Consider the following 13,925-nt stretch of genomic DNA (forward strand, 5'->3'; position numbering starts at 1 on the left):
ACCTTTGTCTTTGACAACAAAGAAAATCATTCTAGTCTGCCTTTTTTGCTTTAAAATTAAATATTTGTAACCAAGAACAAGTTGAAATATATTTCTCAGATTTTCCAGTATTCATTTTGGGAAATACTATGATGACGAAATTAAACCCTTGTAAGGCAACGTGAACGATAAAACCTCCGTGAACCAAATGTTTTCACTTGCACAATTTGGGCGTAAAGCCTATTGTAGCCCATATGTAAAACTTATCAGTTGAACCTTTTTCTGCTACAGTAATTACGTAGTTAGCAAACGGTTTCAATATATGCTTACAACACAAATTAAAAAGTAATAACCTCTACCCCCAAAAGCACTGTTAAAAAACGCCTCAAATTCTGCAAATATCCTGTTCTGTTGAAACTTAATCATTGAAATAAATGTGATAATTGTGCTCATGATTCTAGACAAAATCATTGTGAAACTCAAATTTACATAATCAACAAACTGAGACAAAAATATTCAAGGGAGATCACTCTTACACTGAAGATTATGCGTGTACGAGTGACTTTCTTTAATAGTATCTAATGGATAAGTTAGACCCACTGGCCATAAATTTGTCCAATCGCCCCACCCCATTATTTTGAAATTACGGATAAACAATTGGTTGTATTGGTATGTTTATTGCTAGGAAGAAACTGACAAAAACGCTAATTGACATACATACATACATACATACATACATACATACATACATACATACAATATACAGTTTTAAACACGTTGAAATTAATACTGCAGTTTGTGCCTACGATGACCAATATATTTATAGACAAATGATAGAGTGCAATCAAATTTTGGAATAAATGCATGCAGAGGTGATTAATATATACATATAGTCAAGCCTGGCGACATAGACAACTTCTGTTGATCTTCCGTTCATCAAAATAAACATATCGTTCGTCAATTTTCAAATAATCTGAATTTAACTTTTTGCTTACGATTTATTCTCAGATAAATGAATACCAATATCAATCATCCTTTGCCGACGTTTTGATACAACATACATTTTCATATACACAGCATGAAGTTTGTTAATCTATGCTTATTTGTTCTTTTCATTCAGGAAACAATGTAGAACATCCACGGGGAGCGGGAAGATGATGGTAGAATTTGTTTCCGCTGATATCGAGTGCAGTGTTTGAAGGTAACGAAGCTGCAGAGCTGTCGGACATTCATCAATGATCTCCGCCGCTTCTTTCAAGGCATACGACGCATTCTTTTCGCCGTCGGCAGCTATCACCTACAAAAAGGAATGATTATCCTCATAATTTTGTGTCAAGCGTTTGAATTATTGTAAACCTATGCCTATCCGTCCACTTGTCTGTTACTGCATATCCTAAATTGCTGGGTATAAATTAACTAACCCTGGTACTTATGCTATCTGTATGGAAACCATCTGAAAGAAGGGTATGTCTTTTTAACTGTATCCTCTGTGGTCAGTGTCAAGGGTGGGTGTGGGTATTCGAAGATCAAACATACAACATTGCTGGGTACAGTGAAAACTTAAAATCTGTTTGACCAACGTGGAAGACGCATACTACATGCATGGATTCTGTGGTGGGACATCATCCGTGGGTGGAGTGGAGATCGAAGTGGTTTGTGAAGAGTGTTACCAGAAATGTGCGAGAGCTTTGATAATTGTTCCGTCTTCTTGACAACACAAGTATAGAATACATGTACATCTAAATAAACTTCCTGATTGAATTTTGATATAAATTTCCAGCCACTATTTAACTATCACCAGCGAATATCAGCATCAACAACAACATCAACCCTAATTTCTCACTGCCCTGCGTAACATGAAATAAAAGCGTATTTATTCTGCTAAGACATAATGTTTGAGATTGTCACTTGCTATCGCAGCTTGTTTTTTAATAAATTACCCTGTCGTTTATATATATATATATATATATATATATATATATATATATATATATATATATATATATATATATATATATATATATATATATATATATATATATATAAATGTTATAAATTGTATAGACATGTAACCAGTTTAATATAATCGATATGGTTATGGTTTATAAATGTGGAAGATAGTAAAGTTTATGCTACATCATCAATACATTATTGTACACGGGAGAATACTTTCAGAGGAATTCACTAATCCATTGGAACATCTTGAATCTATAAATCTATCTTAATGTGAATGAAAACTCGCACACAGCGTACAGTATTGGTCTTAACTCTTGCAGAATGTTTTTAAAGAATGTCCTGAACTGTTTACAAATCTATTTATATCTGGATCTTGATTTAATTTACATTTTGTAAAAGATAAAAAAAACCCGTTAAATCTTAGATTGGAGTGCGATGCTCATTTTCTTTCAGTATTTAAAGCAATAAATTATTTATAGATTTTATCAGGAAGACTTCTCTCCGTGAGTAAATTATATCATGGTTGAGACTGAAGCACAATTTCCCTTCAAAGCTGCTAAATATCTTAAATTTGGACAAACGGCAAAAAATATTATTTAAAAGAAATCAAAAGAGAACACTTAGCAACTTTTGCGTTGCATATTATCCATAGAAATAGTTTTTGTTTTGCGAGGATATGATCCAGTTTAATTTATTATTATACCGCTATTTGCAACGTATTAAAGAGTTCTCCGCCAGTGCAAGTGTACAGGCATACGACTTTAATTGGTTTCAGAACTTCACATGTTACCTCATATTGTATAATAAAGGTGCTCCATGTAATAAGCCCATTCATCACATAGTCGTACAATTTTCCAAAAATGTGCGCAGTTTCATATTTGTGATATCACAACGTGTTACATATCACTTTATCTGATTCTGATTGGTCAAAAAAAACCCATGACATTATTGTGCAGTATTCTCTTTACTGATAGGCTGCGATCGTGGGAAAAATGTTTAAAACCACCTTCTGAAATTTTTTGTTTTCAATGAACTTTGTGGCGGTCATATTTTTACTCGATTCACGAAATGGGATTGGGTTGAAATGGTCTCATCTGGCCAATTTACCCCCACAGGGGCTTCTTATATCATGTATAACGTATCATCATATTAAAAAATGACGTAAAACTCCAAGACAAGAACAATAACAACAAGAGTAGTGAAGGGGAGCGATATACGGATATAGGAAATGTCCATACAAATACCCCCCTGGGTCTGTACACGGACAAGATTTACAAGCAAAAAAGGTTGGGCCTGTATACGGACAAAGGAATGGACTGGGTCTGTATACGGACAATATGAATGGATCAGGTTGGGTGACGTCATAGTACTGGAGATTGGCAACAAAATGCTGCAATTGGCTGGCCTCACTCGGGCGAAACGGTGACAGCGGGGACACATAGACGTAGACATAGGACACATACATAGATTTATGAACACGAATCTATCACACATAAAATATAAATTTGACTGAAGAAAATGTGTAGGCAAGAGAGCACATCTTTTTGAGGCAATGGAGTGGCTCTGAAAAGGACCGTTGGTTTTTATGTTAAAACCATTCAGTTCACATAGAGGGCATCGCGTAGGTCTTCTTCTCTTCCTAAAACTTCGTCTAAACTCTGGACCGTAGATGATGTCCATGATGATTTGACATACATGGGTACGTCCGTGCGGAACAGCATCGACGATACGAAAATAGATGATTCTACGTTAGTCCATATCCACGGCTATATATGGTGGAAGAGCGGATCGAAACGGATTGAGTTCTTTCACCAATCCCAACGCACGTTACAAAATTCAGTCACAGCGTGGAGCCTGTCTTCCAATTCGAAGAAAGCTACCTGTGACGTCACATTCCTTGTATAGATGTGCTAGCGTCTGTGCGCAGTGAATCTATGCGACTATGTTTCTGAAACATGACGGAAACTTAGAAGACAATGAATTGGGATGCACCGGCTGTGGAGACGAGAAGTGATGGCACAGCAGCGGCTACAAAAGCCAACACGATCCTACTTCCAGAAGAGACTAATTTTAATTAGGATTTAGTGGATTTTCTCTCTTCTTCACAAGAGTTTGTTCCGGTACAAACACATTTGCCACCTTCTCCTTTCTTACCACACGTCGAGGATTCTAAACAGAGACAGAAAGAAGAATTGTAGACATTTTTTGCAATAGCAGAAAGAAGCAGAACAAGCTTTTCTCCTTCAATAGCAACGGCGAGAAGAAGAAGAGTCAAGAAGAAAACTACAGGAAGAAAAAGTAGAGAAGAAACAAGGTTTAGGAGAGAAGGAGAACAAAGAAAGTCAAATGGTGAGTGTAATCTTAACCAGTTTGGCAGAGTTAAGGAGTCTGAAACAAATGTATCAGACGTCTTTAATACGACCCAAGAGAAAAGACCTTCCCGAGCCAAACGGACCAACCCCGTCAACACACCTACTTCGCCTAAGATACCAGCCCAAGTGATTTCTACAAAATCATCAACTGGAGAAATTCCAGAAGTAGACATTGGCCGTGGCAAAGTAATAAGTAAACGGTCTTTTTCAGGGCGATTCATCTCTCTCGAGAAGAGATACCAGTCAAGTTGGCAAAATCAATTAGAACTCAAAATCCCGTTTTTGCCCCGTGATGTATGTGTGTGAGTGCGTGAGTGTAGGTCCTTATTATTATAAAAATCAAAATCAAGAGACACTTACGTTTTCGTTCTAGTCTATTCTGGTATTAATTTACAATTCAGTTCAAACGCAACACTATAAAGTTCAATAGCTTCTTCTGTCTCTTTGTTCACTCTCTCCTTTTTAATATTTTCACTGTCACATGTTTATCTTCTTTTTCTTCCTCACTTTTGTCTCGAATTCTTTTCTTCTCTTTCTGGACCTGTCGGGGTTCGTCCTCTTCTTTCTGTTTGGAACCCTTCTCTTCCTCCTGCTCCCGTTGTTTATCCGGGCATTATGAAGATCAATGTCCTTTCTCTTGAGAATGATAACAGGTATCTTGACTTTTGTCTCTTCTGACACCTGTCCTGCTTTGACGGTCTGGACACTCTGTAGCCTAATGTCCGTACTTCTGAAAGATACAGTAAGTACCTTGAATTTTATCTGGAAAGGAGGGGGACTTGTCCGTCGGCTTCTCTAACGAAAACCTTCGTATGGCACATCGCAATGCTCTGGCCAGAAGTTTTATCTATGTTGGCTCTTTCGTCTTTCTGGTAGGCTTGCCAGTGAAATGAATACTGAGAGGAAAGACATTGACCTGTTATATAGGGAAGTCACTGGCCTGACATTGATATATAGGGACCATTGGCGTTTCAAATGTAGTCATTTGACGTTTTGCAGTCAAGATGAAACGCATCATTTAGTGGAGAAAGAACTAAAGTAAGAGATAGAAAAGGGACCTATCGCATCGTATAGTAGCTGAAATCTTCGCTCAAATCCATGCCAGCGATTTTGAAGATGACATGAATGAACCAGAATACAGAACCAGTGAGTCTACACCAAACCAAAGTTCACGACCAGTAACCCATGAAAGGTACTACCAGATTCGAGAGACGGAATAGTGCTCCTCTAGAAAAGTTAAAACCACAGACTATACACGTACATAGTGAAGTTTAAAGATTTCAAGTCCGACGTACCGTTGGAGAAAGCAGAGGGGTTCATCACCAATGTGTGGGATTCCTTGTTAACCACACTGAAACGGCAATGTGAAGCCAAAGACGACCATGCTTCAGACTTTCCATTTATCACGAGAGTCTGAAGTCCCCAGTTTGGATTGAGTTTAGCAGCCCATCAGAATTGACACCTTCCAAAGTCATCGACAAGATTCAACATGTGCAACAATCCAACGGCAAGTTTCATATAACCGATGGAAAAGCTACACTGTTCATGGCCAACTTTTCTGTTCCTAAAGGGACCGGGACAACGTAGAAAGTGTTATTTGTGGACAACCTTCGTAGCATCAAGCGTAGCTTCGTCCAAATTAACATTCTTCATGACATGATGTGTCTAGCCAGGGCCATTGTGGTAGGACGAACGTATGCCGACACGAATGACACGGTGAAATGGAAAAGAGCATGGAAAAATATTCAAAAATCGAACCGACCCAAACAACGAACATAATCAAAACTCCTGTTACAGCAAGCCAGGATATCTAAAGACACACCCTGTGTCATTTCTGAAATGCAAAAATTTCAAGACGTCTTGGCTCCACGCTACACCTTGAAAGTACACCCTCAAGAAATGCGCGGACCTCTGTTGTTTCGATGCAACACTTTCAAAGACGGAAAATACATTCACATCTCTCATTACGATGAACATTTCGATGACATTACCAGTATCACTGCATTCCTGGAATACAGTTATTATTGTGAAAAATGTAACTACAGGTATAACAATCGAGAGCAACACAAGAATTGTGGACCCAATCGTGAGGGATCTTTAGCCTCTAAACCCTATCTTGACGAAGGACAACAACGAGTGCATTGCCCGACTTGTCAGAGCCCTTTTGTCAGCCCAGTCTGTTAGCAACAACATTTAAAGACGCAAGGTTCACAGCAGAAAAGTGCTTGTCAACTCCTGAGGAGATTGTACCCTACTTGTGGTCAAGTGATACGTAGCAATAATGCCAAGGAACACCTTTGTCCAGCAAAGAAACGATGCCACATTTGTCACCAAATCGTTGACTTGGAACACAGATCCTACATTCAGAACAAAAGGAACAAGATGCCAACAAGAAGAAAGCGAATTTTCATCTTTTTTGATTTCGAATGCATGTCAGAGAACGGCATTCACATTCCTATTTTCTGCGTGGCTCATCGAACGTGCGAGAAGTACTTTCAAGAACCGATCTTTAGTCATTGCCCCCACTGTAGCAAGATTCCTGGAGGACGTGAAAAAACTTTTCGGTGACCTAACACGCTGACCGATTTCGTCCAATGGATCTTAGACCCGATCGACGAGCCAAAAAGACACAAAAGGGGTATTAAAATAAGCATTGTATTCATTATAGGATTGAGATTTTAAAGTGACCACCTTCCAACCTCACAAGATTGTACGTTTAGCCACACAAAAAATCGTAAGACGGCATTTGAAAAAAGTATATCACATCGTGTACCAGAAGCGAGTGCAACTTCCCAACCACTTCACTTTGCGGTACGGACACACTGGTAAAAAAATGGTTACAAGACGATAGCCACCAACAAGAAGGATGACTACCACACAGCAAGATTCGATCGAGGGTCCCACTGAGAACTCCAAGTTAAAACCATACAATTTTCATGTCTTCTTGGCAGACTATTGTGACTGTACTCGTTGATTGGAAACGTTTAAAAATGGCCCACATGATAGGGAAGGATTACCTAATTCGAATGTTTTAGCTAGGACAGGATTTTTCTGCTTGTGACCTGAGACCGGATTGGGATACGAAGTACAGTGTTTCAGTTTTGGTCTGCAGTTGCTTATGGATCGACGTATTTATAAAGATTCAGCTATTCTGGAACATACTCGATGATCTCCGCCATGCCCTTACCTTTCTATGGCCTTTCCACCCATGACACTACAGTACATTTATGACGGTACATTTGAGCTGGTAGTACCGTTGTCCACGAAGAAAAGAAGGAAAACTTCCAGAACTAGACATAAAACGGAAAGATTTACAAGCTTGAGACTTCATTACGGCAATATAAAAGGGGTAAACGTCCAAGACCGATAGTTCATCGTGACTACCAACAGCAAGTGAGAAAGACGAATACTCTTAAACAGACAACACCATACAATTTCCGTGATTCTCAAGTGGAATGCGATTCTGTACCTTGCGATGACAACAATGCCGTACGCTGTTACCTCATTGATTCAGTACCACATGATGGGAACTTCGCTATGAATACTTCTACCATGGAAAATGATACTGTACGTGTCACACCTGATTGAAGAGAAAGCATGTCACTCGTTATCGTACACGTTTTCATTTTACTGGTTTTCATTGTCAATGTCATCCTCCAGGTGAAACCATGCTTCTACCAACCTACGGATGTCATCCAACCTTGAACAAACTCCTGCGGATTCCAACGTACCCTCATCGAAATGAACCTGTGAAAGAAGAATATTCGTTCCCTGTGCGTTTGCCTGAATACTGCGACTTTACAAGTCGATTCCAAACCTTACAAGGAAAATGACCTAAATATCTGGGAGGACCTAACCCCGAATAATTAGCTAGAGCCGGATGTATATACTTGGGCGAAGTCAAGTGCTTCAGTTAAGGTGTGTCACTTCACTAGTGGGAACAGAAAGATTCCGCTTACCTGGAGCATGCTCGATGGTCTGCGCACTGTCACTACCTACCTTTAGTGGGACCCTAGTAATTGAAATATCGCTAAAAAAACAAGTTTGGCTAGAAGTCAAACGTTGGACAGCACCGAGGTAAGTATTTAAACCCCATTTAAAAATAATATTCAAGGATTACCAATCGCATTGCAAGAGAAGATCTACAAGGCAGTTTGGCAGGCACTTGCCAGAGCAAAATCTCAATTGGTGACTGAGGTACTTTTGTGTAGAGAAATTCACAAGAGGAAAGTGACAAAAGTCAACAAACTCATCACATTTTTCTGGGTCAAGTCTGTGTTTTTCCGAATATTCGACTTTAGACCATTTAGACCAGAAGATTTTATTAACATTCTTTACCATTTCCTGGAATAACAGTGGTCAGAAATTATTCACTACGTCCATCACTTTCCCTCTAGGAAAAGTTTTTAAATAAAATGATAACAATTAGAAGTGACTCCTACATGGGCATAATACTGACTGAAATGGTTATGGATACTTTACGATAGAACATTCGTGGTTTGCCTGTGGAGTTGAGTGAACGTATTTACCGACAATTGGTCAAACCACAAGTCCAACGGAAAGAACAATTGCATCCGTTACGTCACCAATGTTGGAACCACTTGTACCTGAATGCTATCGGAGGACTGATTCATTTGAAAGCGTTCCAATGGTCATTGTTCAACTGGATGAGGACCAGATTACTTAGGTAGCTACGTATCCTATTTGCTATAAGCTAGCCATACTACAGCGAATTCCAGAGGAAGAGTTAGAGAATTACCAAAATCGTTTACGCTATCAAATGTTGTCTGTAGAAAAAAATTCTGTACGGTCTGTGGTGTGTGAACTAGTGACTAAAAATTTGGATTCGCCACTGGAGTACAAACAGTTCTGTGCAAAAAGTAAACTTGTTACCTCAAACAAAAGATAGTATAAAAACTAGCTACCATGCCACCACCTTTATCATTAGCGATACAACGATTGCCGTGGAAAGAAATCAATGACAATATACGAGAACTGTATCCCATGAATTTGGGTCGTTGTGTGGTGTTTGTCTTAGTGACTTGCTTTCTGGGATCTCGTTTACCAGCCGATTCCTTGTGGACTCTTTATGATCTGTACAACACAGTATCACCAAAACCATGAGGGTGGTACTTTTAAATGTACACGAGAGACTCCTTCTGTTAAAAGTCTTGCGCTTTCATCTCGATACTTCTCGACCTCCACGGGAAAAATAGATTCGTCAACTTTTAGGCACTAAAGATGTTTACGACGATGTGTGTGTAGCTTGTGACTTACACTACCATTTGACTGGAAAAGTCTGGGTTTCGAGACTTGGACAAAAAGAGTTGCAAACTATGCACAAGATTTGTGATCCTGACGTCAAAAAATGTTCAGTGCAAAAAGTTACTTTTAAACCTGTGTTATTCACAGCACCAAAAGAAGAACCCAACACCGAGGAAAACCACTCTCTTCAGGATAGTACTGTCATCAACATCCCCAAAAGGTCCTTCCGAGAGGACACATGTGTGACTGTGTCAAGGGATGTAGAGACTCTAAGAACATCACACACTGTCCCTAGGACACCATACCTTTGTCAAAACAAATGTTGTACTGTGATTTGTTTATATTCCACTTTGATCGTGTTGATGTGTATTTTATCCATGTACTTAACCATTTGGCTTTTATGTATATTTGTCTTTCGTGTTCAGTTTAAAACAAATAAATAAACATGTCTTGAAAAAAGTATAAAAACTCTTGTCTTGTCTGCTTTCGTGTCAAACGTGTCATTCCCTTCACTATGGATATCTCTGCTGTCTCTGCTCCCTCTTCCTCCACTTTCAAAGTCATTGAAAAGAAACTTAGATCGTGACTTTTGGGAGGCCTTGTATCTTCGCTAGCCATTTAACATGTAAATTACTGGACCGAGCGGTTCAGGCAAAATCGAATTTGTCAAACGTTTGATCGAACATAAACAACATTTGATCGATTGTACACCTCAACGTACCGTGTGGTGTTGCAAAGATTGGCAATCGGCGTACAGCCTCCTGAGAGAAAAGTCAAGGCGATTATATCGTGTTTGTGAAAGGCATTCCTAGCGAAGACGACGGAATCGTGTCTGACCCAAGTCATACCCATCGGGTCATCGTCGACTACATGTTAGGAGAAGACGAAGAAGAAATTAAATTGTGGTTTACGCGCAAAGGGCATCATTATAATGGCTGTGTCATTTACATTGCCCAATTTTTTCTATAACAAAGTAATGCTCATCGCACCATCAGTCTCAATGCTCATTACGTGGTCTTGTTTAAAAGTCCTAGAGATAAATCGCAAGTGCAAGTGTTAGCCAAACAGCTGGCTGACTCGTACGTACGACGATGCCATTCAAACATCACACGCTTATTTACTCGCGGATTTTAAAACCCACCACTCCCGATTATTTGCAATTTCTTACCCATCTGTTTCACCATTTGTACCAAGAAGGATGCCCTGTCGTGTAGACGTCCCCGTCGACTTAACCAAAAAAAAAATATTTAAAAACTTCGGACACTTTTGGTCTGTCTTACACCTCGTCAACATGTAGTCCCTTCGGTCTCCTCTTCCCGCCAAATAGATTCATGCCTAGTACGTTATCAGTCGCGAATACATCCACAAATACTTGCTCGTGTCTTAGAATCCAGTCTCAAAGAAGTCTTACGATGATTTTCTTTGATAGCCGTCAATTACTACAAGGCATCATTCACATTCCACATTAAACTAAACGCTTTTTTGAGAAAAACAAAGTAGCCTTGACTCAACTGGCCGATCTACGCATTGACATTCAAACCAAAAAGCAAATAATTTTGAAACCTGGAGGTAGCGGTTCTCTAAGAGGTGTCATTATTCTCTCCCTCTTAAAATGGGATCCCGATGCCCCCAAAGTCATCTACAAGAAAAAAGCCACTCCCAGACCTAAATATACCCAGAAGAAGAAGAAAAAGAGCATTGGTGTGAAGACCAGGTCACAGCCCCCGAAAAAGTAAAGTCCTCAGAAATAGCACAAAAAGGCCTAATAAAAGACCACAGAAAACAGCTTCTACAATAGAGGCACTTCGGCCAGGATGCAACCTTACATCCTAAACTACGAACTGCAGCAACGGTGACCGCGATTTCAGTATCCTCTTTTTCTTCCACTTCTCCGTCACTGGTGATGCCAACCAAACCCGATTTGACACGTGTCATTCCTAACTTGATGAGACACTGGAAACCTGTGTCTCTAGGAACCTCTCCTCCAGCGGTGACACCCTCCTCCTCTTTAGTTGCAGTGGCAGCTGATCACAAAGTACCAGGCCCCAAACTCAAAGTCTAAGAGAGATCGGGCATGATACAGAGTTTACTGGATTTATCAAAGCAAGAACTGTCCCAATTCAGTCTGTTGCGAACCCCTTTATTCATGCAATAAAAGTGATACGACGTAAAGACAATCAATGGAGACGCATTACACTATAAAAAGAGATGTACTACACGATAGGTATCAGTGGTTGTGTGTTCCGGAACACCGAAAGATGTCACCCAAAAGAACTGCACACCGTCACCACCGTCGTACTCCTGTTCAAGAAAGAAATAGTAAAGGACAATCTCGTCGTCTGACCCCGAGTCCCAAACAAAACGCTTTGCCAAACATCGACGTCACTCTCAGAAAAGACCCTAACGTCCAAAGAAAAAGAGGAGAAATCAAAGAGGAGGATTCGCTCTTTATGGCGATAATGAGATGATCCAAGAGATCGGCAAAAGACTGGTTACACACCCAGCCAACTAATCCAAAAAACGTTACTTCAAATAATAAAATAAAATGGTGTGTGCCAAGTCATCGGGGCCAGTGCATTTTTTGTGTGTGCTCCGGAACAAACAAAGATGTCCCCTAAAAGTTGTGCACACCATCGCATTTCTCCTGTCCAAAATGGAAATGGAAAAAGAAAAGGACAGTCTCGTCGTTGGACTATGCATCCGATAAAACGCTTAGCCAAGCAACGACGTCTACCCCAAAAACCGCACATTGGTCCAAAGAAAAAAAGGAGCAACCATATGAGAGGATTGTTTTGCGATATAGGAAAATAATTATTCACATTTTGGACGAAGCAAAATTACAAAATTAAGATAAAAAGGCTAGTGCCAAGTTATCGACGAAAGTTCATTTTGTGTGTGGCCATGGAACAACAAAGATGTCCCCCCACAGCCATCTCTCTTCACCCCCAAATGAAAGAAAAGGAAAGGACTTCCTCCTCGTTTAGCCAAACATTGGGACGTGTTGTCCATCCTGTCCAAAGCCCATCCACCCATGCAAAAACAAAGCATTGAAACCACCACCCAAGACGTCGTCGATACCGTTAGTTAATGTTGACTGAATGTCTTGAAAGGAACGATACCTTTGTCTCCACATCATAACAAAATGCTTAGCTAATCATCGACACGTTCTTCGCAAATGGTCTAGAAGAAAATACCCATCTGTCAAATGAGTATTGCCACCCATGATTACATGACTAGAGGGAGCTTCTGCGTCACAAGGGATAAGTAAAAAATATGTAGGATCAAGAAGATAAAAGGGACCTCTGGGGTCCAAAGATCTCAGATGTGACCCTTTGAATCTGATGGAATGACGAAAATTGACTTTACTGCCTTACAAACGATGGATGGAATTCCATCGTTGGCAATAACAACGGAAACCGCATTTACCTCCAATCCTCATTTGATCGAGATGTCCCAGCTAAAACACAAATTGCAATCGTTGATGAATCGCAGCGATGTGTCAGAAACGGAAATATCGCACTGGTACGGTCAAGTGTTGCAAAATACTGCAACTCTTTCACCAGAAAGCCTTGGACGAAACAGCTCTAGCGGCTCTGAAAGATTTTAATACTCTGGTGAAAAGTCCATCACCACCACCACCACCCTCAGTGATCAAGGCAGACGTAGCCCCACCGATGCCTGAGGAAAAGGAGGCACCAGAAGTCTTTCAAACACCGTCAGTAGCTCCCATCCCTAGTAATATTTCAGCGTCCTTGTTGACCCCTTCCCCACACCTCACCGATAAGAAATCAAAGCTTGGGTTAAAAAGATGATGTCGACTCCTCCTTCGACAGAAGTAAAAAAGAAGAAGGGAAACCAGAAGTGAAAAAGCAAGACCAAAACCCATTACCACCACAATTTCCACTACTCCCCTCAACGTCTACGCTCGTGGTACGTCGGACACGTAATGCCGTCCAAACTACCTCCTCACCCCATTCAAATTAGCATCCGTGAAGAGTGGGTGACGTATTATAGAAAAGGAGAATGTGTTAGGCAGCATTTATTAAGATCCATCCCATCCCGCGGGGTACTGAGGAGTTCCGAAATTGTATCGTGCTGCCAAAACCCGACTGGAAAGTATCCGTTTACCTCAAGTGCAACAATGGTTACAAGAACAAGCCAGTATACCTTACACAAACCGAATCGACGAACATTTTCCAATAGTCCCATCTGAGTTGAGGGAATCGCTCATTAATGGCAAACCGATTTAGCCGATGTCTCTTATTTAGCCAATTACAATCGTGGCTACAAATATTTGTTTTGTGTCATCGACGTCTTTTCAAAATTTGCCTTGGTCGTGCCATTGACTTCAAA

At 40.2% G+C, this 13,925-nt stretch overlaps 1 protein-coding gene across 1 annotated transcript in view; it reads right to left on the reverse strand.

Moving 5' to 3' along the window:
* Positions 1–761: 761 nt before the first annotated feature.
* Positions 762–13,925, reverse strand: part of LOC149778544 (band 7 protein AGAP004871-like) — a 38,955-nt gene continuing 25,791 nt past the window's right edge. The window contains exon 8 of the mRNA XM_089938494.1: positions 762–1,276. Coding sequence (XP_089794620.1) covers positions 1,079–1,276 — 198 coding nt within the window. The 3' untranslated portion in view covers positions 762–1,078. The remainder of the gene's footprint in view (positions 1,277–13,925) is intronic.

Source organism: Sinohyriopsis cumingii, chromosome 17 (assembly GCF_028554795.1).
Source record: "Sinohyriopsis cumingii isolate HCF-2022 chromosome 17, ASM2855479v2, whole genome shotgun sequence".
NCBI classification, from domain to species: Eukaryota; Metazoa; Mollusca; class Bivalvia; order Unionida; family Unionidae; genus Sinohyriopsis; species Sinohyriopsis cumingii.